General features: G+C 38.2%; 2 protein-coding genes across 5 annotated transcripts in view; one reads left to right on the forward strand and one right to left on the reverse strand.

Moving 5' to 3' along the window:
* Positions 1-14,573, reverse strand: part of AGPS (alkylglycerone phosphate synthase) — a 148,220-nt gene extending 133,647 nt beyond the window's left edge. The window contains exon 1 of one of the 4 annotated variants that reach the window (XM_032755298.2): positions 14,292-14,573. In XM_032755298.2, coding sequence (XP_032611189.2) covers positions 14,292-14,545 — 254 coding nt within the window. In that variant the 5' untranslated portion in view covers positions 14,546-14,573. Of the gene's footprint in view, positions 1-11,656; positions 11,819-14,216; positions 14,234-14,291 lie in introns of those variants that run through there. The other 3 variants (XM_032755299.2, XM_058440831.1, XM_058440817.1) reach the window with 3 other exon arrangements.
* A 99-nt stretch (positions 14,574-14,672) lies between these two features.
* NFE2L2 (NFE2 like bZIP transcription factor 2) overlaps positions 14,673-27,288 on the forward strand; it is a 162,154-nt gene continuing 149,538 nt past the window's right edge. Inside the window, exon 1 of the mRNA XM_032755300.2 lies at positions 14,673-14,761. The gene's annotated coding sequence lies outside the window, so the exon portion shown is untranslated. The remainder of the gene's footprint in view (positions 14,762-27,288) is intronic.

Here is a 27,288-nt window from a genome sequence, read left to right on the forward strand (position 1 = left end):
AATTAATTAAACCTCTTTATAAATTATCCAGTCTCGGGTATTTCTTTATAGCAATGCAAAAATGGTCTAATATAGAAACTATTTTAGCACTCTATTCTTATTACTCCTTTCTACGTAGTTTACTGCAATAATGACAGTATTGCATAATACTGTAAAGTTAAGGGCTTTACAATCATTATCTTATTTCCTTCTCACTTTAATCCTGTGATGTAGGTGTCATTACCTCTATTTAAAACATGAAAAAACTGGTCCAGAAAGATTCAGTAACTTGTCCCCAGAGACATGAACAGTACATGATACAGCTAGGATTTAAACCATGACTGTCTGGCTCCAACACTCCTAACTACGAAGCAAAGATTTCAGTATACTCAATGATGGCCACATAAGGAGTACAAATTATTACAAGAGCTCAGTGGTGTTCATCTCTAGCTGAAAGAACCCTTCATTGTGGAGGCATTTAAACTTTCCCTTTTTTGGAAGATGGTAAAATTTCAATAGTCAAACAGAGGAAGAAAGCACAAGGATTTTCCCATCTAATAAGCAGCATAAAATTGGCTGAAGCATAAAGCACATTCAAGAAGTCATGGAGAACAGCTGAAAGCCTTGAATGCCAAATAAGAGAGTGAGTGTTATTACTTCAATAATCAATAGACAACAATAGAATCAAAACAGTATTTTCCATGTTCATTGCTTCTACCAAAGGTCAAAATCTAGCAGTGTGTACTTTAAAACTTTGTTGACTCTCCAATGTGGATGAAATCCCAATTCTTTAACACAGCACCACTCTACATTTTCACCTTCTTTAACAGCTGTTCCCAGACACATTAAGTTATGACAATTCCTTATACACACCATGCCTTCTTATGTCTTCCTGTATATATCCCCTGTCCAAAATCCCCTTCTTTCCCTGAAGGCAACCAGTCTAAAAGTCACTTCTATAAAGCCTTTTCCTATCTTCTTCAAGAATTTATGGCTCTTTCTTCTGTATACAATGACTACAGCTACATCATATCTTTTAAATATCTATCTATATATCTCCACTGACTGTCAATCATTTTTGCAATGTTAGAATGTAGCACAGCACAAGCAGGCAGCAAGTACTGACACTTTCCCTGAACAGAGATTGGTCTGGTAATAGAATGAAGAATCATTTAAAGGCGGGAAACAAAAGAAAGGGAGACCAGGCTAGATGTGAGACAATTAAGATTTCATCTAGGCTGGTGGCAATGAGAGAAAAGGAAAGTGTCTTGAGAGTCGATAATAGAGTCCATCTGACTTGGAGTCCATCTGATTTGTCAATGAACCAAATAAGGGATGGGGGATGGAGCTCAGCAAGAACTCATGACTCAGGTGTTGTTGGACTTGGGTGTCTAATGGCAGAAATGAAGAGAAACAGTGGAGGACTGAGATTGGAGACTAAAATAATGACCTTATACATGAATGCTGAGTTGGAGAAACCAGCAAGATACTCAGATAGAAATACCCAATAATTAAAAATGTAAAAATGAGAGTTGAGAGTTAGAGATATTAACTTAAAAGTTCCCCCAACAATGGTAAAAGCTATTACAGTTCAAGTAGATGAAATGGTTAAGGAAGAAAATGCAGAAGAAATGACTAAAAATTAATCTTAGGGATTTTTAAGCTTAGGAAGAGAAGGAAGCCAGCAAAACCATGGTCAGAAAGACAGGAAGGCTGGAAAAAAAAAAAAAACAGAATAGTGCAATAATATGGAAACTAAGAAGAGATAAGAACATCTACCAGGTACCGGAATTGGTTAAGAGGCTAAAGTTTTATAATTAGGTTATTCATGGTTGTTAAGGCCTTTTCAAAAGAGTGATATGTGTGGAAAATTTCAAAACGTTATCTGAGCATGCTTTTAAGCAGCAGGAAAAATCAACAAAGAGAAAAAGATTGATGACTCAAGGAAAATAAATAGAATAACTCATGGAGCAAGATTATAGAGAAGGAATCATCAAAAACAATCAGCAGATAATCCGGTTGTATCATCTTTAAATGCATGATAACCAGAGTTGGTTCAGCTCATTTAGCTGCCTGGGCAGCTATCTATGTCCTATGACTACCACCACTTCCTTCCAGACAATAACTGATTGCAGCAATGTAAACATGTAACCCAGGATTGGAAACAAGGGGTTCAATTATTCTCTGCTATTGGCTGAATTCCTGGAGAAGTGGGGCAGCCGTATTTTACCATTTGGACAGAGGAGCAGAAAAAGCTGATCCACTTAGAGAAGCCTGCAGCAAATAGTAGCAAGAAGTGATACTAGCAAGAAACCTGATGGCTTTCTGGTTCTTGGCTCTAATTCTACCCTGAGGCCAAGCTCCATTCTTACCCTTGGGTTTTTTGGCACCCCTGTACTCTTAGAATAAATTTCCCTTTTCTGCTTTAACCTAGCTCAGATTAATACTTATAACAAATATCCCTAATTAGTATACATACCAAAATACGAGAATTTTTTTAAGTTACCAATTGCATAAAATCTGAGTGTAGGCATGGCAAACTAGAATGTACTTTCTGAAAATAATGGCAGATGGCAGGTATGAACTTGGAAACAAAATCAGAATTAGAATAGCAGTCTAATAGTTGTGAAGCCAGAAATAATTTGTGAAGGCAAAACAAATACTATCTGGAAATCAAAGCCAACTGATATAAAAGAAAAAAGCAGAACCTTTCTGAAGGAGATTTAACTTCAAAAATGAAACTACCAATTTACTTTAAAATGCATCAAAACAAAATAGATTAATATTAGGTGGAAAAAAGAATGGATTAATGGATATGTGATAAGCACAGTAACATGTTAACAGTAGAATCTAGGTGGATGGTACATAAATGAGTATTGTGAAGTTCAATTCTGCAACATGTTTAAATACATGCAAAATGTTGAGGGGGGGCAGAGAATGAAAACTGCTGACACCATAATCCTTAAATTACATCACCTCATATAACAAGATTTGCCTGAATAGTAAATAGGAGCCATCTGAATAAGCACGGAATGTACATTATTTACTGATAGCAATAAGTGGTTTAAATTGATACATCTAGGCCAGTTGTCTTAGCTCTCCCTCCTTCTCATTACCCCCATAGACCCAGGCAGGGTTAAGCACTATTCCTTAGGTTCCCTGTGGTCATGTTTTGGTTTCCCCCTTACAGACTCAGGCTAGAACATCTAATTTCCTTTTATCTAAATTTCTGGAAAGCTGCTTCCCTAAATTAGAAGATACAAACCTGCTCAAATATGATGTAGTCTTTCTCCAAAGATTCCGATGATTTTCAAATTTTTATTACTGGTCAGAATTAAGTCCAAACAAGCAATTGTTCCTTATTTCTGTTCATGCCCAATGAGATCAGTGAATGATGTATTCCAATGCTCTTTGACTCATTAAGGCCCTTTTTAAAAAATGTGCCTTAAGGAAATTATTAAGGATTTAATTGTAAAAAGCTTACCACAGCATTCTCTATAATAGGGAAACATTGGAAACAAATATAACACTGTCCTCATCAGATAAATGGTACCTACATATAATACAATACTTCCTGAGTCACAGAAAATGATTTTACACATTATTATTTCTTGATAAGGAAAGGTATACACAAGACAGTGAGTGAAAAATGGTAATTTCAAGACATTATTATGGCGTGACCTTACACGCATATGTTTATTTCTGAAAGGATCTATGCCAATGTGCTGTAGCGATTATCTCTTAATGTTAGTCTTCATTTTGATTGTATTTTCTATTTTTTTCTGCAACAAAATGCATAACATTTCAGAATAACAAAATTATTTTCCATTTTATAATTGTAAAGTAACTGCCAGACATCCAGCTCCTAGCAGAATGACACTTCTAAACACTATCCAGATGGCTGAAAGACCATCATTACTAGAGCAAACTGCCACACCAGTTTTATAAACTTTATTACATTGCCCGGATTTTCCTATCCTAATTCTTCTGATTCTGTTCTCATCCAAATGCTTTCTCTCATCAATATTTTCACCCTCTCATTTAAGAATTTTTGTATAACATCTTGACCTAGAACAATACTCTTCCAACGCTTCTAGACTAGGTTTCTTTGATATAAAATTGCCCTTCCATTGTTGTATTAGTCACCATTCCTTTCCTATACCTTACATCTTGCAGTAATAGAAGACAAATCAGTCTTCCTTAGTAGACCTACATGTCCCAGTAGGCAAAAATCATGTGTCAATAATCCTCCCCAGTGCTTAGCATACGGAAGACACAAAATAATTGCAAACCTGGGTAGATGAAGTTTCTTTTTTTCTTTTTTCTCCTTTTTTGAGACAGAGTCTTGCTTTGTCACCCAGGCTGGAGTGCAGTGGCGTGATCTCGGCTCACTGCAACCTCCACCTCCCAGGTTCAAGTGACTCTCCTGCCTCAGCCTCCAGAGTAGCTGGGACTACAGGTGTGCACAACCACGCCTGGCTAATTTTTGTATTTTTAGTAGATACAGGGTTTCACCATGTTAGTCAGGCTGGTCTTGAACTCCTAACCTCAGGTAATCCGCCCACCTCAGCCTCCCAAAGTGCTGGGATTATAGACGCGAGCCACTGCGGCCAGCCGGTAGACGAAGTTTCAAATGGGTGAGGTGGCTGGAGAGTACCTAGGTGATTTAAATAAATTCAAGGCTCTAGACCTACATATTATATCCTATGACACTTAGCACTTAATCGTATGTTTTAAAGTTACTCTTCATAACTTGAAAAATCGTGGGGAAAAGGTAACAGGAGATAGATCAATGCTTCCCCAATTCTCAAAAGTAAAAAGAAAAGATCCCCAAAACAAGAGACTCTGAAACATGGTATCAATCAACAAGCAAAGGTCTTCCAGACAATGGCACAATAAAAGCTGAAAAATGTGGCATGAATAAGAGACCCGGCCTAGAACAGTAGAAGAGCTAGGTAAATCAGAAGCTGAAGTTTAAAAGGTACGTATTTTAAACAGCGGTTAGAGGTGAGGGGATATGAATTGAGTCCAGCTACGCCAGTCTCCTTGTGGCTTTCCTGATATGCCACATGTGCATTTCCCCTTAGGATATTTGCATATACTATTCCTCTGCCTAGAACACTCATTTGCTTGGATATCCATATGACTAAACTCATCTCCTTTAAATATCTGCTCAAATGTCATGTTTTCATTGACATCCTTCTTAAAATTTGAACCCTACCTCCTTACCCTCTCTACTTTTTCTTTTTTCTACAGTACTTATCACCTTCTAACATACTTAATAATTTACTTATTTACTATGTTTAATTATCCATTTCACCCATCGGAATGTTAAGTTCCAAGAAAATAAAAATCTTTCTCCATTTTGTTCACTGACATAGCCCAAGTGCTTAGAACATAAGTAACCAATAAATACTTGTTTAATGCACAAAATGAATGTGAAAGATTGTGAATGAACAGGGCTGGGTGATATCAATATAATATCAAGGAAAAAGCTCTAGACTTGAGATTTTTAAAAAATCTGGAATCAGCTGGGCATGGTGGCTCACACCTGTAATCCCAGCACTTTGGGAGGCCAAGGCAGACAGATCACCTGAGGTCAGGAGTTCCAGACTAGCATGGTCCAGCAGGGTGAAACCCCATCTCTACTAAGAATACAAAAATTAGCCAGGCGTGGTGCTGTGCACCTGTAATCCCAGCTACATGAGAGGCTGAGGCAGGAGAATCACTTGAACTTGGGAGGTGAAGGCTGCGGGGAGCCAAGATCGTGCCACTGCACACCAGCCTGGGCCACAGAGCGAGACTCTGTCTCAAAAAAAAAAAAATTAAAATTAAAAAATGTAGATTCAAATTTAAGCTTTATCACCCAGTAGCTAGAAACTGACTAATATATTTTTCTGGCAAGTATCTAGGAATTTCAGTTCGTAATCTGTGAAATGGGCAGTCGTGAGGATCAGATGACACAAACACGTATGAGAGCAGCAAAGTGACTGCAGATTATTAATTTGAATAAATTCAAAAGAAAGTTTGATCTTAAAAGAACGAAAAGAAGTTCAAGATAGAGATTGAAGGATGTCACTGTGGGACTAGTGTTAACACTATGAGATATGAGAAAGCCCAGATAAATAAGTTCTAGAGAATGAGAAGGAAGATAATGAGTTAGGTTTCCACCTACACCTGTACTGGCCAGCACGGCATATCACTAGCTACATGTGCCTATTTAAATTAAAATTAAACAAAATTTAAAAATCAGCTCCATAGTGGCTATGATGCTGGATAATGCAGATTACAGAACATTTCTATCACAGAAAGCTCTACTGGATAGTGTTGACCTACAAAATTTGAGTTGACAGCAAAATATCCACTCCATAGTATATGTGACTAAAGTGATAGGAGAATTCAAGTAGGTGTCATTTCAATATTCCTGAGGCTGGATTCCTATACAGTTAGTTCAAGCACCTTTAGAAAAAATGTAAAACCCAACTAGGTAATCAATCTGAGTTGGAAATGCGAACTTCTGTGATTATAGCAAATTAAATAGTTCACATTACTTGATTCTAAGGTCCTGGGATACCTGAGCATTCCCCTGCTTATAGGATGAGGTCTCTGACACAGCAACTATAAATAGAATTTGGAGAGTCCCACTGAGGTCAACAACAAGAATCTGGTCAGCATCCTGGCCAAATCTCTGATTAGTAATTTCAAACATGCTGGCAAGAACAATGTTATATGCAATCATATAACAGTTTTCTTAGTGAATGACAAGACGATATCTACCCCTCCATATCTCACCCAGGAGGCAAAACTCTCTCATCAAAAGTAACTGCAGTTACTGGAATGGTAGCAGTTTTTTTCAATGAGTAAGCATATTTCAACTACTGAAAGATCCAGAATTAAATATACAAATGCTTGAGAACCAAAGACATATGTTAATGTTTTTAAGAAAACTATACAAAAAATTGATATTTTACATATTTACAAAACTTAAGAGAATTTAGACTTTAAGAATGACTGACTTGTAACTCAAATTTAAAATGTATAATTGAGTAATAGAGTTGGACTTATGATTTTAAGCTGAAATCTTATAAGCTCATAAATAATATGTGAACACTGCAAGGTCACTTTGTTTAAAAATCCAATTTAATTTATTTATAAAAATGATTTAGTACCTGGGAGCATTCTGTTTATTACCTCAGACAATTGATGTACTTAAGAAAAGTAAATATATTAATTCTTAAACACTATTTTAATTACTTTAACCTCTTCCTATGCAGTAATATCTATAAAACCACTAATTTGATATGCACTTTATATTAAAACAAGTAATTATTCGAACCGAAAGTAACCGCCACCTAAATGTTCATCAATAACAGAATGGATAAATTGTGGTATATATCTACCCAATGGAATACTATTCATCAATGAGGATAAACAAAATGTGACTAGATGCAACATGGAGGAATATCACAAACATAATACTGAAGGAAAGAAGCCAAACACAAAAAAGTACACACTGTATGATTCCATTTATATAAAGTTCAAACAGGCAAATCTATACGTTAGAAGTCAAGGTAGTGGTTATCCTGGTGGAAGGAGCCACTGGGATGAGCACGAAGAGGGCTTCCTAGAGTACTGGTAATGCCGTTTCTTAATCTAAATACAGATAAAATAGATGTCCTCATTCTGCAAAAATTAATTATGCTGTAAGCTCTCTCTCTACTGTTTTGGTAGCATGTGTTAGGCTCTACACCTGTAGAGGAGGCCTTCTGTGGTACACTGCCTGTGATGGAGTCTAATTCAGGGTAAATATTAGGTAGTACAGATCTAAGCCACGGTCTCCAACCAGCATTATCAGTAACAAAGTTAACGTTTTTACCTCTCTGTCTGTATCCTGTGTCTTATCTCTCAGTTGATTCTGAGCTCAGATGTTGGGACAGGGATATGACAAAATATCACCCCCAAGACCCAACAAATAAAGAGAGCACTAATAGGCAGAGGGCTATTAATACTTTATGCTACAAGGGTAGACTCTAGTCATCATCCTTTGATTTGGTTTAGGGTTGAAATTAACATACTAATCAGATTAACAGCAGAAGTTATCTTCTCAATAATAAGGAAATAAAATCAAAAGGAGTAATATTTGCTTAGCACTTGCTTTTAAAGTGTTCCATAAAGTATCTCATCTGACTACAACAGCAATCCATTTCTCTGCAGCCTAAAATCGGATCCCTTAATTTATTCTCAGGTATTTTTATTAAGTGACCACAAGGGTAGATGGCTCTACAGTAACTTCCCAACATAAAAAAGTCTATGTAGAGAAGGTCTGGTCCATCATAAAATGCAATCTAGAGAAGCATATTAACAAATAACCACAGCGATTAAATCTTCAGTTTCCTGTTCATTCACAGTCCAAAGACAGTTTGCAACTAGGCAGTAAACCCTCCATGACCCATTCTCTTTTCCTTTCTTCTCTGATCTTGGGTCTTCCACATTCTTCCTAATTCCCTTTCATTCCAAACATTGTCTTCTTCCACAAGTCAAATGGCAAAATTCACTCACAAAAGTAAACTGGCTGGTCTATCTGTTTAAACCACCCATTACATTTTCTTAAATTATGAATTTCATTTTGACAGAATGATGTTTTATAATTTATTCATTAAGTACAACATAAACTAATGCCTTCTTAACTATATGACAAAGTATTTGATCATGATCTATTTAATCACAAAAGCTTTGAAACTTGGCATGACAAAGAGAGCAACCTGATGAATAGTAAGTAGATAATATCTCCCCGGGAACATCAGGTGTGGTAATCCAGCATAGAGGAAAGAATATGGACTCTGGAGCAAGAGCAGAGTTGAAATGCCATCTCTTTCATTTCATAAATTTAAGGCCTTAGATAAATTAACTTCTCTAAGCCTCTAGTTCCTCAACTGTAACGTACATATAGTATCACTCATTTTTCAGAGTTGTTGTGTGAGATTTAAATGACATAATGTACATAAGCTTTAGCATGGTTCCTGTCATATTAGGACTTACTCAATTAAAACTCCTATTACTACTATCAGTAGAATTCCTAGCTAGGAACTCAAAATAGGGTAAATATTTCATTCAACATAACTACCAAAATAAGCTCTAATTTTGCCAAACGATGTTAAGTTTTAAGCCAGGTCACTTGTGCAAATAACCTTTGCTGCAGAACTGTATCCGCTCTTACAGGCTTCAGGATACCCTCTTGGGAAATATTTACATGAGGTTAACTCAGCTGTATTCCTTCTGGAAAATATCTACCAAAGCTTCCGGCAGATGTTAAATAATACTTTTTTGTTTTGTTTTGTTTTTTGAGACACAGTCTTGCTCTGTCGTCCAGGCTGGAGTACAATGACGCAATCTCAGCTCACTGCAACCTCTGCCTCCCAGGCTCAAAGCAATCCTCCTGCCTCAGCCTCCCAAGTAGCTGAAACCACAGGCCCGTGCCACCACACACCCCGCTAATTTTTTTTGTATTTTTGTAGAGATGGGGTCTCACCATTTTACCCAGGCTGGTCTTGAACTCCTGGGCTCAAGTGATTTGCCTGCCTCGGCCTCCCAAAGTGCTGGGATTATGGGGTGTGAGTCACCATGCCCAACCTTAATATACTGCTTTTTATTAAAATGGCATTTGTAAGTGACATTATAAGCAAGTAAACTAAATAATTAGTGGCGTTCTTAATCATTCTTTTGACCTGAACATTTATAATCTCTGTAAAAACTGCCATTGAGCAGTTCTGACTAATGCAAACTACAATGAGGTTGGAGCCAAAGTTATAACTGGGAAAGAGGTCAGCAGTGTGGAGGAATGAAAGTTAACATGGGATTTTTTCTTCTCTTTTTCGTAAGATCACAAGAGCCTTAAAAAAAAACACTGAAAAAAACCCAAAACCAAGACATAAAAGTGTCACATATGTAATTGACATTTACTATGATTTTTAAGGATCTAAAATTGCACTTAGAAGCAAAGTCAAAAGAGAAACTGTACATGGGTAACACGCGCTTAAGGAAAAAGGGAGGATCCAAGAGTAAACTGTCACTTCAATACTCTGCTCAGCAACTTCAAATAATGAGAACATATGTTCCGGGACAGAAGTAATTGGAGCCGGCCAGACATGGTGGCTTATGCCTGTAATCCCAGCACTTTGAGAGTCTGAGGTGGGTGGATCACTAGGTCAGGGGTTCGAGACCAGCCTGGCCAAGATGGTGAAACCCCATCTCTACTAAAAATACAAAACTTAGCCGGGCACAGTGGCGGGCATCTGTAATCCCAGCTACTCGGGAGGCTGAGGCAGGAGAATGGCTTGAACCCGGGAGGCAAGAGGTTGCAGTAAGCTGAGATCACGTCACTGCACTCCAGCCTGGGAAACTGAGCAAGACTCCATAGCAAAAAAAAAGAAAAGAAAAAGAATTAATTGGTGCCGACTTCATAGGAGACCACATGATAAGTAAACAACAGGTTTTGTTTGGTCAGCCCTCTGAAATGTCCACATTCCTCTGGACTGTGTCATCCCTTTTCTATTGTCATTCAGTCTCCAAACTCCTGTGGCATTAATTTAGTTACATAGTTTTAAAGTGTGATTAAACTTTAATGGTGTCACCTAATGAACTTCTAAAACTCTCACACACATCATTTCCTCCCTATTCACATTGCCATCATCTTAGTTTAATTCTTCATTATTTCTCGTCTATTGTGTTACAACAGCCTCCTCTAACTGATCTCCTCTAACTGATCTATGTCCATCCTCACCGTTCTCCAATCCATTCTCAACACTGTAGCTGGAGTGACTTCTCTCAAACCCAAACCCAATCTGATCATGTCTCTTCCCAGCTTAATTCCTTCAAGGATTCTCTATCACCAAGCCCCTTCAGCTGCTTCATTTCTCTTTATATTTATCACTACCTGACATACTATATTACTTGTTTGTTCACTGTCTCCACTCCAGCTAGAATATAAGTTCCATAGGGCAGAATTTTTGTTCACTGTTATATTTTATAAGCATGAATGAATGCATGAACGAATGGACTGATAACCCACAAGCCAAAGACCTCCATGACCTGCCACTGCCCTCCTTTCATTTTATTCTCACCTCTACCAATACTAAATCATCTAGTTATGTAAATACGATATGCACTTTCACATCCCCTTGCTTTGCCATATGCTGTTCCCTTTACCTGGAATGTAAACTCTCAAAATACCATCCACATTTTAAAACCTTCTCCAGAAAGCTTCCTCTGACCACCCCCATCCTCCCGCACCCATACAGAGTAAGTCAGTCTTTCCTTTGTGCTACATTTGTACCTGTATCTACAGTGGCTCTAATCAAACTGCACTGTGTCTCTCACTTCCTAGATTGTGAACTCTTTGAGGCTGAAGACTACTTATTCATCTCTTTACCTCCAATGCCTAGGACAGGACCTTCATAAAGCAACTACTCTATGAATGTTGAAACATATGCATGACTATTCTGTAACAGGAATGAAAATATGGCATTTCAAGAAGTCACTACCCCAGGCCAGGTGATATAACCAACCATGTGATAAAACAATTACAAGCAATGCCATCATCCAAGGTAACAAAAGGGAAGGAATAATACACAAATCACAAAATTATTCCAAAATAATTGACATATAGGCATACTCGCACCTTATTAGATATATACTGTGGTTCCTTCTTCCTCTATCATTTATCTTCCCTTTAGGCTGGATTCTGTAGCTGGCAACTGCAGGCCTAGCTAAGTAGGAAGTAGAAGGGAGACTTGGGTTCCTCATGAATAATCTATCAAGTATATCACCCTCTGTGGAAGCTTTTGATGTGTCATCTAATACAAGTTTCTGTGTTCCCTCATATTTTGATAAAAATCTCAAAGTACCAGTACAGGACTAGATTTTGCCACTAGCCGTCTAACCCTGAACCAAAGACCAGAGCTTCCCACCAGCTGTAACCTATGCTACAAATGGGTTACAGTTGTGCCTGAACTATCGATGCCTTCAGTCCTTGGAGCAGCCACACAGGGCATCCCTGACCAGTCACCTTCAACCATAAGAAGACTCATCCATCATCTTGGTGTGCCTTACAAACATTACTACTTTTTCTCTGAATGCTGTAAACCAAGCCATTAAATCTAACCATAAGGAAAACCTGCCCTCCTTACTTGGTTCTAAGAGTGTGAATCTGCATAAAATGTACAATCACATACATGCATACAAATGAGTAGACATGAATGTACATGAAACCATTTAGAAAAGTTTTAAACCCAATGACAGCTATTAATACTATAACCTCAAGTGAAGCCAGGAGATGAGATGAAATCCTTTATTCCTCCCCTCCTCACCACTCAGTAACCAAGTTATGGAGAATTTACCTCCTAGCATTTTCTCAATTAAGTTGCCTACTTCCAATAATATGCCTTAGTTCAGAATCCCAGCATTTCTCCCTGGGATAATAATCTCCTAGTCTCTCTGCCTTTAGACACAGTGAAAACTGCAGCTACCATTCTTTGAAAGGTTATGTAACAGGCATGGCACTAAACACTTGATCATTTAACTCTATTTTTTTCAACTCTCACAGCAACACTGCAAAACGGGATTACTGTTCCCGTTTTTACAAATGATGGGGACTGAAACTGAGAGGTTAAGTGATGTGCCCAAGATCACACAGCTGAAACTGTGTAGTGGAAATTCAAATCCAGGTCTATGTTCCCAGCTATTATATCGCCAAAATGCTAAACTGTCTCCAATTTGCTCCCAGTGTGACCTTTATCAAAGGTAAATCTAATCATGTATTGCCTCACGTAAAATCCTGTAAACAAGATTCACCTCTCCAGTCTTCATCCCCTGTCATTCTCACCCTCTCCTGCTACACTTAAGTCTCAGCAGTTCCCTAATTTGTCTCTCACTTCTTTACCTGTGAACATACTGTTTGTATGCCAAGAACAACTTCCCCCCTTGGCAAACTATTAGTAACGCAAACATCCAAAATTTACTCAATCTTTACTTTGGAACATCTTTGCACTAACAAATACAAACCCAAAACTGGATTAAATAACCAGGTGGTATAGTTCTCAGTTAAGTTTCTTATAACGCTGTATTATAATTTTACCTACCAAGCTATTCCTTCCTTAAGAGTAAATACTGTATTTTTTAATTTCTGTATTGCTGGTACAGTGTGTATTTTGTAAAGACTCATGTATGTTGAATTAATTCATCAGAAGCAAGTATAGCTTAGGAACTTGGCCATGAAGTCAATTTCATGTGCTTTCGAATTCTAACCTGTCACACAGCATATCTGCTAAGCCTCCAGCAGACTTAATTTTAATTTATTAATCTGTAAAATGGGAAAAAATCGCACATACCTCATAGCTTGGAAAGAAACAAAGGATTTAGCACAACCTTTGGCACACTTAAAAGTACACTTTAAACATTAGCTACCTATTTTTTTCACTCTCGGTTTATCCACGGTGACAAAGCCACAAGTCAGAAAATAGCTTCTCCTAATGGCCTTCTTCAGAGATTAAGGAGCTCGAGACCATCCTGGCTAACACGGTGAAACCCTGTCTCTACTAAAAATACAAAAAAAAAAAAAAAAAGATTTCTCCAAAAAAATCGAAAGTCAAGATCTCTGACAAACATCCTCATCGGTAGACTCTTGTCTTTTAGCTTCTGGTTACACAGAGCTCAGTAGCTATACCACCACACCTTAAACCACTAGCTAGTGTTTGCAGTTTATGGCTTCTTACCATTCATCGGTTTCCTCCCTCAAAGTCAACACATCTTGCTCCTAAGCAAGCGGAACTTACCCAAGAGAAACCAGTCAGCACCTTTTTCCAGAGCACCACCAGTTTCCCCCACAGCAGGCTTTCGCGAATGAGATTCCCACGATCTATCATCTAGTACAAACTTACATCTCCTCGGAGCAAAATAGAACCTCTGCTACCCATTGCAAGACCTCAGCACCAAAAGTATTAATTTAAGATAAAAAATGAATTCCTGGCATTAAAAGCTCAGGAAAAAGGAACCCTTTAAACCCTTCTCCAATGAGAGTTCTTCAAGCCTGTTACCCTCACATAGTGACCAAAATCCACCATCCCATCCCGCCCCCTTCCTGACAGAATCCAGGGTCTAGTGCACTCTCTCGAAAGAGAGGTGGGTCCCTACTTTCAGGGACCGGGATACCTTCCGCCCACCCGTATCACTTCTCTTCCCACCTCGCCTGTGCCCCCCTGCAGCACAGGCCCGGCCTGGTCCCTCGCCGCTAACTCCTTCCACAGACCGCTACTCACCGCTTCTTTGGGATGGTGCCCGACTCCTGCGCGGCGGGAGTGGCCGTGGGCGCCGCCGTGGCCGCCGACGCTGCTCTCCGCGCTTTGCACGCATTGGTACTCAGAGCCTCCCGGGGCCGGCCCAGCAGATGGCCAGAGAGAACCCGCAGCCTCCGCCCGGCGCGGTCCGGGTCCCGGTGCCGGTCCGCTGCAGACCCGTAGCTCGCACCCGCGCCCGAGCCAGTCCCACCCGCTGCAGCCGCCGCCTCCGCCATGGCTACCGCCTTGTGCTGCCGCCCGGAACCGCTGGGCGCGGGTGAAAGGTCACTCAGAGCGGCGCCCGGCGCGACCATTCGCTGCGGCGCATCCCGGCAGCCACCGCGGCGACTTGGCGGCGGGTGCCAGCGTCTGGAGCTTCACATTCTCTGCCCCCCACCCACCGCGCCGGCGCTCCCCTGTCACGCCTCGGGAAGCGCGCACCTGCCAAGCAGGTGAGTTCGAGCTGACTCCAGGTTGGCCCAGCCCGGTCCAGCTGGTCCAAGAGCCAAACCACCTCCGCCCTCGAGGTGTCCTAGAACCCTGGGTGGTGTCCTCGGGTGTGGCCTGGGGGCTTTCGAGGGCAGATGCCTTGGAGCAGGAGAAGTGGGCAGTGCTACTGGACCTGATGGATCCAGCGGCATCCTTTTCCTGAAAGACAATCTAATGTTCCACCTGTGCTCTTCCTCCCTGCGGGGTCACCAAAGTAACTCAAAGCTGACCATCATTGCCTCTAACCATTAGAGCAAATAGCTCTATCATTTTCTTATTTCTCACCACCTATTTCGTGCCTGGCACTGTGTTTAATGCTAGATCACAAGTAAGTACAGAAACTGAGTTGCAACTTAAGTTCTCTTTTCATTCATTACTGGATCCTAACCCCTTCCTAACTCTAACAGAGACAAAGTTTCTTATTGCTATAGATAAAAATTACCCAAGAACTGTGAAGACATCTCAGTTATTTACAGATTGAATTCATTTCTGAAAGATAGCACGTGAAAAGTGCTCCTCACCTGTTTTTCAGCCAGTGTCTTGCATAAGAATTAGCTTAGACAAAAATTCACATACACTGGCCATTGTCATTCTCCATCCTGTCACCACTTTCACATCATGCTTTCCTAACAAGAAAAATATTAGCAGAGGAATCTGAAGAACACCACATCCATGGGACTAGAGACTAACAATTGCTCTCTAGGGTGTTGCCAGCTTCTAAAATTGAGATTATGCCTTTAGAGTGAACTTCCAAAGAGGCCCAGACTGGTTAAAAACTATCAATTAAGGGCTAAGCAAATCGCTGTTGGAGGGCCAGCTGTAGCCTGTGGTCTGTTTTTACACAGCCCTCATGCTAATGGTTTTTGTATTTGAGAAGGGTTGTTAAAAGAAAACAAGAAACTTTTTTAAAGAATATGCAACAGAGACCTTATGTGGTCCCACAAGCCCCAAAATATATATTACCTGGCCTTTACAGGAGGTCCTAATGTCCTCTAAAATTCATATACAAAGAGATGCCAAACCATTGAAAACAGTTCAAATGTCTAGCAACAGAGAAATGGTTAGTCAATATGGTAAAATACTTTTGCAGCTATTAAAATAATTTAGTACAGTTGTAGAAACAAGAAAGATTAGGAATTCGTTAAATATAAAAAATGGCCATAACCTAGGCATCTTATACATATCTCTTTAATCAATCTTTGCAGCAACACAATGACACAAGTTTTATTATCCTTGTTTTATAGACGAAGGCTCAAGGAGAGTCAAGAAGCTTTTCTCAAATAGCTATATTTTATCTCAAACACCATATACTTCATGTTATTGTCCTTATTCCACCATTAGAGTCTGGAGACATTAACATTGCATGTTAAAATTACTTATATAGGCTCGGGGTTTTGGTTTTTTATTTTATAGATCTAAAATTGAGCCTTCTAAAATAAATTTTCACTTTAGTTATAAACTATACTCCTGGTTCTTAAGGATTGAGTTCTGGGAAGAATTTCAGAGATTGCCACCACAGCTATCACGACCTCATTCAAGAGGTGCAAGAACATGAAACACATATAGCACTTTCCTAGGTATTTATAAGTGAAAAAAGAGAATCTTTAGTTGATCTTGTATAATTAAATATCAAAGCCTGCAAGCCACTAGTTTCTGGCTTTTGCATACTTTATTGCCTACCCTCACAACAAAGAAGTTGTACCTGATTGACATTTTCAATATTCAGCTGATGACCAGAAAAGCGGCTATATGCTCCTACATATTTGATAACAGAGGAAAAATCCTAGCTTCCTTTCCTTTACTTGATTTCATTGTCCATTAGAGGAGTTGTCTCTTATTTTAAAATTTTAAAACGCACTTTGCCTTCCAGTGTCATGTACATAATTCTAATGGTGTTCTTTTTGTCTTGCACAATCTGAAGAAAGCCACATTCATCTCCTCTGACCTGATAAAGCAGTCTCCAAAACAGATAGATGGAGATGGCTCAATCCAGTAATTAATGAGCCAAGAATTATTCCCGCATACTACCCCCTCAGTTCATCTAGGCATTACCTCCATTTCCTCATGTTTTACTTCCTCCTGTATCTTTAGAATCCAATCTCGGATGTCACTGATGAAGTTGTTGCAGAGAAATACAATAACAGCTGTCTAGACCTATCAGTTATTGAATTGAGATGTCCTGGGGCCTTTGACACAGTAGGTCGTCTTTTGTTTTTGCAAGAATGTAATCCCCTGATTCTCCATGTGCTTCTTTGAATGGGGTAGAAACTGAGCTCATTTTCTCCTCCCTTTTATGCTTCCCTATAGTCCACCAAGGTGCCACTGTCATCCTGTTCCATCAACCTCAGGGTTATTTTCAGCCTTTTCCTCTTTTGCCTTTTATATTAAGTACATCAACAGTACATTATCCTTTGTGTCTCTTAAATCTTTTCTTTCCCTGAGAATTTATCCTCTTATCATTTATCATATACTGCCTTTATATGTTAATTAACTTTTCATTTACTCATGTCTGTTTCTCCCATAGGCCATAAACTCCATAAAGACAGAGTTCATATCCCACGTAAGAATCTGAGACTTATACTTAATCTATAAATGACTCGTCACTTTGAATCTGGGGAGAGACACTGAGCCACAGTCCCCATAGGAACTGTTTTCCTCTTTTTCCCACATGTGAAAATGCCTAGCTAATGGAGGTTCCAGTGAGCCGAGACTGTGCCACTGCACTGCATCCTGGGCAACAGAGTGAGACCCTGTCAAAAAAAAGAAAAGAAAAGGGAAAGAAGGAAGGAAGGAAAGGAAGGAAGGAAGGAAGGGAAAATGCCTAGCTAATATTTAATGTACAAAGTTACCTCATAGAAGAGCACTTTCCAAGATGATGGGAATGTTCTGTATCTGTACTGTCACTGCTAGTTACATGTGACTATGAGCACTTGAAATGTGGGTAGGATAACTGAGAAACTGAATTTTTAATTTTAATTAATTAATTTAAACTTAAATGGCCTTATGTGGATCATGGTGACTATATTTGATAGCACAGTTGCAGAGTTTAAGTTATTGGTGCCTAGAGATATCAACCTTACCTTTCCCATACTACTGTTATAACCCACACTGGGGTGTGGAGAAGAAAAATATGCAAGAAGTATTTGTCCCTTGCATACTGACCTAGGGCTGTAAATGTATTTTTGTCAGAAAAAAAATGCTATAAATGATTAGGTGTGGTCAAAATAATACCATTTCCAGTACATTATGGATTAGATAGGCTTTTACAAGCCAACTTGCAGATCTAACCTTCAGAAATAAGTTTATTTCTATGTAATGTGCAAGTCAAAGATAAGTCTTGGGAATGGTCAGAAAAAGGGTTTCCGTGAGGTTTCCAAGCCTATGCAGGTACCTCCTTTCTGATTCACCACCTCCTTTGTAACACAGGCTCTGTAAAAAAGTTAAGACATTCTAAGAGTTGTTTGACTAATGTAAAATAACTATTTAATGGTTCTGAGAAAAGGCAGACAATGAGGAGGACTTGATTTGTGTGCTAGATCTCCAGATCTTAAGCGATTGTTCGAGCACCATCCAGTCAAGCTCGGAAGGATCTGTTAATTTTTGCTTGACTCCCTGGAGTGCTCAATCTGACACTACTAAAATACTTTAAATGTAAATGTAGTTAACTGCTTCCTTGTCCAAATTAAGGTATAGATATGCTTCTTGCCAACTCTCAGAAGGCAAAATTTATAAATTTTGCAGATATTAACAGAGTAACAAAAAGCTTTCTTCTGGGTGATGAAAAGCTTAATGTAAACCAAAATTAGGTACCAGTAGAAAAACTACTGATTATATATATTTCAAATATGTGTATAATAATGAAAACATATAGATGGTAAAAGCGTTTGTTGAAAGCCTATAGTGTACCTAATTCACTACTAGGTGCTATGAGATGCAGAAGTATTTAAGCCAATGCCTCATTTACATGGTATAATCAGGCTAGTTAGAAGTCAGTCCGTAAGTGGGAAAAAAATTATGTAATACTATTAGTGGGAATAAGGATGAAGGTGACCTTGATGAAGAGTTTCCTACCACCTCTCCATAGAAAAGTAGAACCCAAGCAGGTACCCTGAATTCATGCTACCAGAGGAACAGGTATTTCACATGAAGCCAAGTCCATCGAGATTCTTGTGATTCCCACAAAAATTAAAACCTCAGTGAATATCACTTTTAGGTGGGCCATCTCAACAAACCTGTTCTTTCTGAGTCCTGGGACACTTGGCTCTTAATTGAGAACAGACCACATGCACAGAAACAAGCAGTGAATGTATGACCTGTAATTTTAAGTGGAGTGGATTTATTTGCACTCATGACATCTTCTAACTTGAGGCACAAAAAAAAAAGTCTAAATAGGATTGATTAAGTCCTGGAATCATGCACCAAATTTCTTTATTGCTCTGATTTTCATTACTTGTCTTCAGAGCTTCTGAGTGATCCCTAAATATAGGAATTCTTGGATTTTTATACCCTTTTTTGTGAAATATAACAGAGAACAGTGAACCAAAGCATAAATTATCACAAATCAAGCACCCTTAATCTACCACCTAGGTCAGGAAATAGAACATTACAGAATCCAGAAGTCCCCCATATGCTCTCTCCCAATCACTTTATGCACTCTCCCTGCCCACCAAAGGTAACCATTGTCCTACATGTATGATAAGCACTTCCTTGTTTTTTTTTATGGTTTTATCAACTAAGCATGTATATTTTACCTGCTCCTGTTTTTTGCATTTATATAAATAGAAGATTATGATCTTTTGTGTCTGGTTTCTTTCATTCAACATTATCTTTATGAGTTTTAATAATATTATTATAGTTGTACATTTATTTTCTTTGCTGTATAGTATTCTATTGAATCCATATATCAGAGTTTATCTTTTCAACAATTAATGGACATTCGAAGTGTTTCCAGTTTCATGCTACTATGGATAGGGGTTGCTATGCACATTGTTGTAGATGTCTCTAGGTGGACAGGCATATGAATTCCTGTTGAGTATCCATCTAAGAGTGGAATTCCTCGGTCAGAAAGTGTACATATGTTTAACTTTGCTTAACTGTAATAGATAATGAAACACCAATCCATTTTCCAAAGGGATTTTACAAAATTTGCTGCCCTAGCAGTATATGAAAGTTCCCATTGCTCTAATGTGTGCTATTGTCAATCTAGTTAGTTTCAGTCACTCTGATAGATGTGTACTATTATCTTATTGTGGTTTTAATTTGCAGTTCCCTGATTACTAATGAGATCAAGCACCTTTTTATGTGTTTGTTGACTATTTGGATGTCATTATTTGTGAAACTCCTGTTCAAGGCTCTTATTCGTCTTTCAGTTGGTTACCTGTCATCATCTTATTGATTTCTAAGAATTATTTATATAGTTCAGATATGAGCCTTTTTCAGATAGATGTATTGCAAATTTCTAATTTCATTATGTGATTTGCCTTTTTATTTGCCTAATAGTGATGTTTGAAGAACAATAGATCTAACTTTCATTGTGACCAAATTTACCAACCTTTTCCTTTATTTTATATTTTTGTGTTCTGTTTAAGATATCTTTTTCTGCTTTGGGGTAGTGAAGGTAATTTTCCTTTATTATCTTCTAGAAGCCTTATTTTTATAAGGCTTTTTTGACTTTCATATCTATATTGATTTGCCTTTCATATTTATATCTATAGTTCACCTGGAATTGATTTTGGTGTTTATGGAGTAGAGGTCAAGTTTTTTTTTCCCCCACATTGGTATGGGGGGTTGTCTCAGCACCACTTGTTGAAAAGATCTTGTTTGACATTCTTTGTCATAGATCGAGTGTCCATATAAGCACTGATCTGTTGCTGGGCTCTCTATTCTGTTCCATTGGTTTATCTATCAACTTTGTATCAGTATCACACTATCTTAACTATTATATATTCTTCTAGATCTTTTACATAGAATTATATCATTTGTTAATAATGACAGTTGATTTCTTCCATTTCGATTGTTATATCTTGTGCTTTTTCTTGCCTTACCCAGCTGGCTAGGACCTCCAGTGCAATGTTGAATAGAAGTTTAGATAATGGCAACCTTATAATGTTCCTGATTTCCAAGGGAAATCTCTCCACATTTCGCCATTGTTTGAAGTAGGGTTCTGATGTTTCGCTTTTTTAATAAACCTTTTAGCAGATTAAGGAACTCCACTTTTGATCATAATTTGCCAACAGTTTTTATCATGAATGGATATTGAATTTTAGCAAATGTTTTTTCTTGCCGGGCATGGTGGCTCACGCTTGTAATCCCAGCACTTTGGGAGGCGGAGGCGGGCAGATAACTTGAGGCCAGCAGTTCAAGACCAGCCTTGTCAATATGGCGAAACCCCGTCTCTACTAAAAATACAAAAATTAGCCAGGCGTGGTGGCACACACCTGTAATCCCAGCTGCTCAGGAGGCTGAGGCAGGAGAATCACTTGAACCCGGGAGGTGGAGGTTACAGTGAGCTAAGATTGTGCTATTGCACTCCAGACTGGGTGACAGAGCAAGACTCTGTCTTTAAAAAACAAAAAAAAAGCATGGGCTGGTGGCAGGGGTGGCTTCTGTATCTGTTGAGATAATCATATGATTTTTCTCTTTTATTCTGTTAGTAAGGTAAATTATAAGGATTGGCCTTCTACTGTTAAGGCAACCTTGTAATCCTGGCATAAACCCAACCTGGTCATGAGATATTGGCCTTTTTATATATTACTAAATACAGTATATTAAAATGTTGTTTAGGGATTTTTGTATTTATATTTAAAAGTATATTTATATTTAAAAGTATATTTAAAAGTAATTTAAAAGAAATTTTTCTTTTTCTAATATTCATGTCAGGTTTTGCTGACCTTGTGAAACAAGCTAATGAGTACTCCTTTGTTTTCTGGTGTCAAGAAGAGTTTGTATAAGATTGATCATTATTTCTTCCTTAAATGTTTGGTAGAATTCACCAAAGAAACAATCTGAACCTAGAGTTTTCTTTATGGGAAGGTTTTTATTCATAGATTAAATAACATAATGCTATTCAGATTTTCTATTTATACTTGTTTGTTTTTTCTTTAATTTTTTTTTTTTTTTTTTTGAGACAAGGTTACTCTGTCGCCACAGGGCAGTGGCATGATGATAGGTCACTGTAACCTGGAACTCCTGGATTCAGTCAATCTTCCCACCTCAGCTTCCTGAGTAGCTGGAATTACAGGTGTGTGTGCTACCATTCTGACAGTTTTTTTTTTAGAGACTATATCTCTATGGGGTATAAATTTCTTTCTAAGCAACTCACTTTATTCCTTCAAGTTTTGATAACTATTTTCACTATTATTCACTTATAAATAATTCACTTTTGTATTTGAAAAGAATAAGTATTCTTTCTTGTTTGGGAGTATAGGGTTCCATATAATGCCTGTTCAAATTTGCTGATTGTATTGTTTAAATCTTTTAAATCACAGGTATTTTATCTACTTATTCTATCAGTTATTGATAGTATGTTGAAATATTCCACTATTATGGGTTTATTCATTTTTCCTTGTAGGTCTGCTAATTTTTATTTTCTCTATTTTGAAGCTATGTATTAGATATATCAAAATTATTATATTTATCTGGCAAACTGAACCTTTTATAATTATCAGGTGTCCCTCTGTTTCTAATAATGGTTTTTGCTTTAAAGTTTAACTACACCAGCTTTGTGAGTGTGTTTATAATTCCATCCTATAACTTTTAATCTTTTTGTATCCATATATTTTAGATGTGTCTCTTGTAAATGCATTTAGATGTTTTCTTTTAACCAATCTGAGCATACAATCATGGGTCATTTAGCCCATTTTAATGTAATTGAATTACTAATATAGTTGGTATAATGGCTAAGAGCAGTTGCTTCAGTGCTACACACACCTAGGTTTGAATATTGGTTCTACCATGGCCAAATGTGTTGTCTTGATCTCTGGGCTTGGTTCGCAGGAGCATTAAAGGATTAATGAGCAAAAACATAAATTCTAAGTGCTATTATGGAAGGGGAAGTGAAGCTGGTATAAGGAAGACAGTCTTCCTGGAAAAAATTAATTATTGGTAGAGGGAAGAGAAATAAAATTAAATGGGTAAGGTGAGACCAACCGTGGAAGCATTGAAAACTTAGCAAAAGAGTAAAAACTTTTGCTAGTGGGAGCTTTTATAAGCTCTTGAGCAGGGAATTAGCATGACAAGCCTGAAGAGATCACCACTTCGGAATTTTCTCCCAAGTGGAAGTCAACCTGTTGTGTATACCCGAGAACCTGTTGGCCATTGTAAAAAGTTGTACTGAGAAAGGATGAAGACCTAAACAACTACAGAAGGAAGATTACAGTATTTGAATGACAGGAAAGCATTGAACTATGGTTAGCTGTCTGTTGCAGTAAAGGGAAGTGAGTTAGCTCAGGAGGTGAAGATGTTTAATGTGAAAGTGGCTGCAGGTAGTTCCATGTTGTGTCACAATGCCATTCACTGTGCTCCTGGATGTCACAATTACACTCAAGTATACAGGGCAAAAGGAAAGTGACTTTTAAAATTAGCCAAATAATTGGGAGAGAGTTGAAAGTACCTTATGTATAATTTCTCTTCTGCTTAGTATGCAATCTAAAATTCTTGATTTCTTTCATATTTTAAGTAGGAATAATTTCTGACTTGCCTACATCTCAGATTTATTATAAAATGATAGATTCACAAGTATTTTGGGAACCCAAGTCAAAAATCACTTTAAAATAATTATTTTTATTGGAACATATATAATCAAGATTTGATATTTACCAATATCAATACTCTAAAACAGGCGGGGCGCAGTGGCTCACACCTGTAATCCCACCTCTTTGGAAGGCTGAGCTGCACCAATGGCTCGAGCCCAAGGAGTTCAAGACCAGCCTGAGCAAAATGACGAAACCACACCTCTACAGAAAATACAGAAAGTTAGCCAGGGATAATAGCGCATGCCTGTAGTCCCAGCTATTAGGGGTGGGTGGGGGGTTTGAAGCGGGAAGATTGCCTAGTCCTGGGAGGTTCAGGCTGCAGTGAGCCATTATTACACCACTGCACTCCAGCCTGGGCGACAGAGTGAGATCTTGTCTCAAAAACAAAACAAAACAACAATGACAACAACAAAACACCTCTAAAGCAGCAATTCTTAAACTTTTTAGTCTCTAGGATCCCTTTATAATATTAAAAATTGAGACCCATCCAGGTGTGGTGGCTCACACCTATACCCCAACACTTGGGAGGCTGAGGTGGGAGGATCACTTGAACCTTGGAGTTTGAGGTCAGCCTGGGCAACATAGGGAGACCTGCAACTCTACAAAAAATTAAGAAATTAGCCAGTCATGGTAGAGCCTGCCTATGGTCCCAGCTACTTGAGAGGCTGAGGTAGTGAGGTAGGAGGTCGAGGCTGCAGGAAGCCATGATCACACCACTGCACTCCAGCCTGGGCAACAGAGCAAGACCCTGTTGCAAAAAAAAAAAAAAAAATTGAGATCACCACACCCCACAAAGAGCTTCTGTTTATATTTACATCTATCCAACTATAACATATTAGAAATTAAAATTGAAAAATATTTAAAGTCTTGATTCATCAATTTACTTAGAAAGAGTGATAAACCAATGCATATTATAATAACATTTTATTTTTAAAAAAACATGTTTTCCAGAAAAAAAAAACATGAGAAGAATGATATTCCTTTACATTTTCATAAATATCTTTGATGCCTGGCTTCTGACTTGGTAGAAGACAGCCGGGTTCTTATATCTGCTTCTGAATTTCATCTTTTGAGATATCACACTTTGTGTAACCTCTGGAAAACTCCACTCTACGTTCATGAGAGAATGGGAGTGAAAAAGACAAATAACATTTTAGTCTTATTATGAAAATAGTTTTGACCTTGCTGACCCACTGAAAGGGTCTCAAGGACCCACAGGGGTTTCCAGATGACATCTTGAGAACTGCAGCTCTGAAATATTTCTAAAAACATCAGCTAAAACATGCACTGAGGAAGCTCTAGACAACCAATTGCCAGAGGTAATATATAATGCCACTATTAATAAAACAAAGTTGCAAAAAATATTTAAGGAATAATTTCACATATTGATATGTATGAAATATAGGTATATTTCAATTTCATATAATCACATTTTGAAAGTCATAAGCAATCACATATTGAAAGTCATTCCTACACTTCAAAATCAAATTTCCAAATCCAATCCAGATATGAACACAAACATGATGATTCCTATAAACAGGATAGCTGAATTTAGTGTGACTTTTGTGATATAGCATGATTTAAGTTACTTTGTAAGATCTGATTCACTTCCATTTTAGGGTCACAAAGTTATTTTTATCATTGCATTTAGATCAGTGGTAAATAGTTAAAAGATGTTCTGGGTAAGTTGTTCCCAAGATGATTTTTTTAATGCTACGGAGAGCATAGCTTGGAAATTGTTTATTCATAAATCCTAGAACTTGGCCTTTTCATACCTCCAAGTTTCTTAGTTCTCTTCATCTGACCACTTTTATCCTTTGTAGACAATAACTACCAAGCACCCAAAAGCAAGTGATATTCTCAAAGGCAAGTCTTTTCTATCTTAATTCAGATATGATAGGAATTGTTTTTTTCCATTGACTAAAAGTATTCTTCTGGGGCAAAGAGAAGAACCAAGTTTCTGCATGCGCTAAGACTCCCCCAGAGCCCCAGAGAAAGCTGGGTCTGCGGATGTGGCAAAAGTCAGTGGTCTTCAGGGGCTTATAATCATCTCTTGCTAATTCTGCCTTTGACTATTTCAGGACTATAGACTCTCTTACAACTCCCTATTCTCTATTCAGGAAAATTTACAGAGAGAGTATCCTGCCTGCTTAATCATCCCAAGTGGCCCTTAGCTCTCTCTCTCGTCACCGTTTCCCATTATTTTCTTTTCTGAAAGGGGAAGCTGACTTTGCTCCCCACTGCTTAGCTTAGCTGTAAGAAAGCTACTGTGAGTATATTAGGAGTACACATACCTCTAATGGTCATCCCATCCTTATTTTTTTACAGTCAAATAAGTTTTCTCTCTAGTCTAACTGAACCATGGCACCACCTCCTACCACAAGCAATAATAATCCTGAAGCCTGAAAAAGCATGAAAGCTACTTTGAATCAAATGTTTAAAATGACCTGTTAATCACCCATGCAGTGTTCCCACTGCGTCCCTAAATCTGCTACTGAAAGAAGCAATATCTGTTTTTGAAATCTATTTTTTTAATGTTGATGTATTTGATGACTAGATTTTTAAGCAAAGAAATATGGTAGCTTCTTCATGCTCTAATTTCTTTTATTTTTTTAACATCCTCACTTTCTTGTTTTTCCTTTCTTTTAGGCTTATCTTTTTTCCTGTTTTTTCAACCTGGGTCAGTATGATGCAGGACTAGAGAGAGATGAGAAGAGAAAAATGAGGTCAGTCTATGAGCCAAGAGACAAAGTCATGGGAAGACAGCTGAGGCTAATTCCAGAAGGTCCTCCTAGGAGAAGCCAAAGCAGGGGACACACCTCAAAATAGAGCCATGCATAGAACCACTCATAGCCAGACTGCAAGGCAGGAACATGAGGATGGTCACTAGGAGGCCAACAAATTCTGCTAAAGGGGATTCTTTTTATAAAATACACTCTTTCAGGACATTGTCAGATCCTCTGCATATAGTCCTCAAAATATGTCCTTGATCCAGCTTGTTTTAAGTGTTTATGCAAAATAATGGTATGTTTGAAAGTGTTAGATATTAATTTTTTATTTCTGTTTTGAAGGCATTCAAGTATCAGGGACTATCAGCACCTTCATTTCTTTTTTTTTTTTTTTTAAAGCCAAAGCTACTGGATCAAAAGTAATATACTGCTTTGTTTGTATGTGATGTTTGGGGAGAAGAAAAGTCGAAATTCACATAACTTAAATTTTAATTAATCAATTCTAACACTCTTTTTTATGATGAGCCATATGTATGATCCATAAATAGCTTCTAAACCTATCCATGTAATCACAGCTCAGGTTAGAAAGGTTGCCTGTGTAGAGCAGGGTCATAGGATGAGCTCCCTCGGAGGGGCAGGAGGCTGCTGAAGGAGTGAACATCAAGAGGCCTACAGGGAAGCAATACACCAGCTGGAAAAACATGACACCAGATGCAATAATAATCATGAAGAGATGTAGGCCCCACAACAGCCAAGGATTTTGTAAAAGGTAAAGGAAGATACTTGGATGAATGAGCCACTTTATATGCCAGTTCTGGGTGACACTTATAAAACACCAGCGTGAGGAAAATCAATCCTCAGTAGTTAGCTACCCACTGACCTACCCTTTTGCACCTAAGCTACAAGTACATTTGTAGTCATGGGAAGCACAATCCCAAGTTCTAACCATGGTCTTCAAAAGACCACTCATCATTGAGGGAGTTTGTTTATTATAACCAATCCGTGGAA

This window comes from Hylobates moloch, unplaced genomic scaffold (assembly GCF_009828535.3).
Source record: "Hylobates moloch isolate HMO894 unplaced genomic scaffold, HMol_V3 SCAFFOLD_1, whole genome shotgun sequence".
NCBI lineage: Eukaryota > Metazoa > Chordata > Mammalia > Primates > Hylobatidae > Hylobates > Hylobates moloch.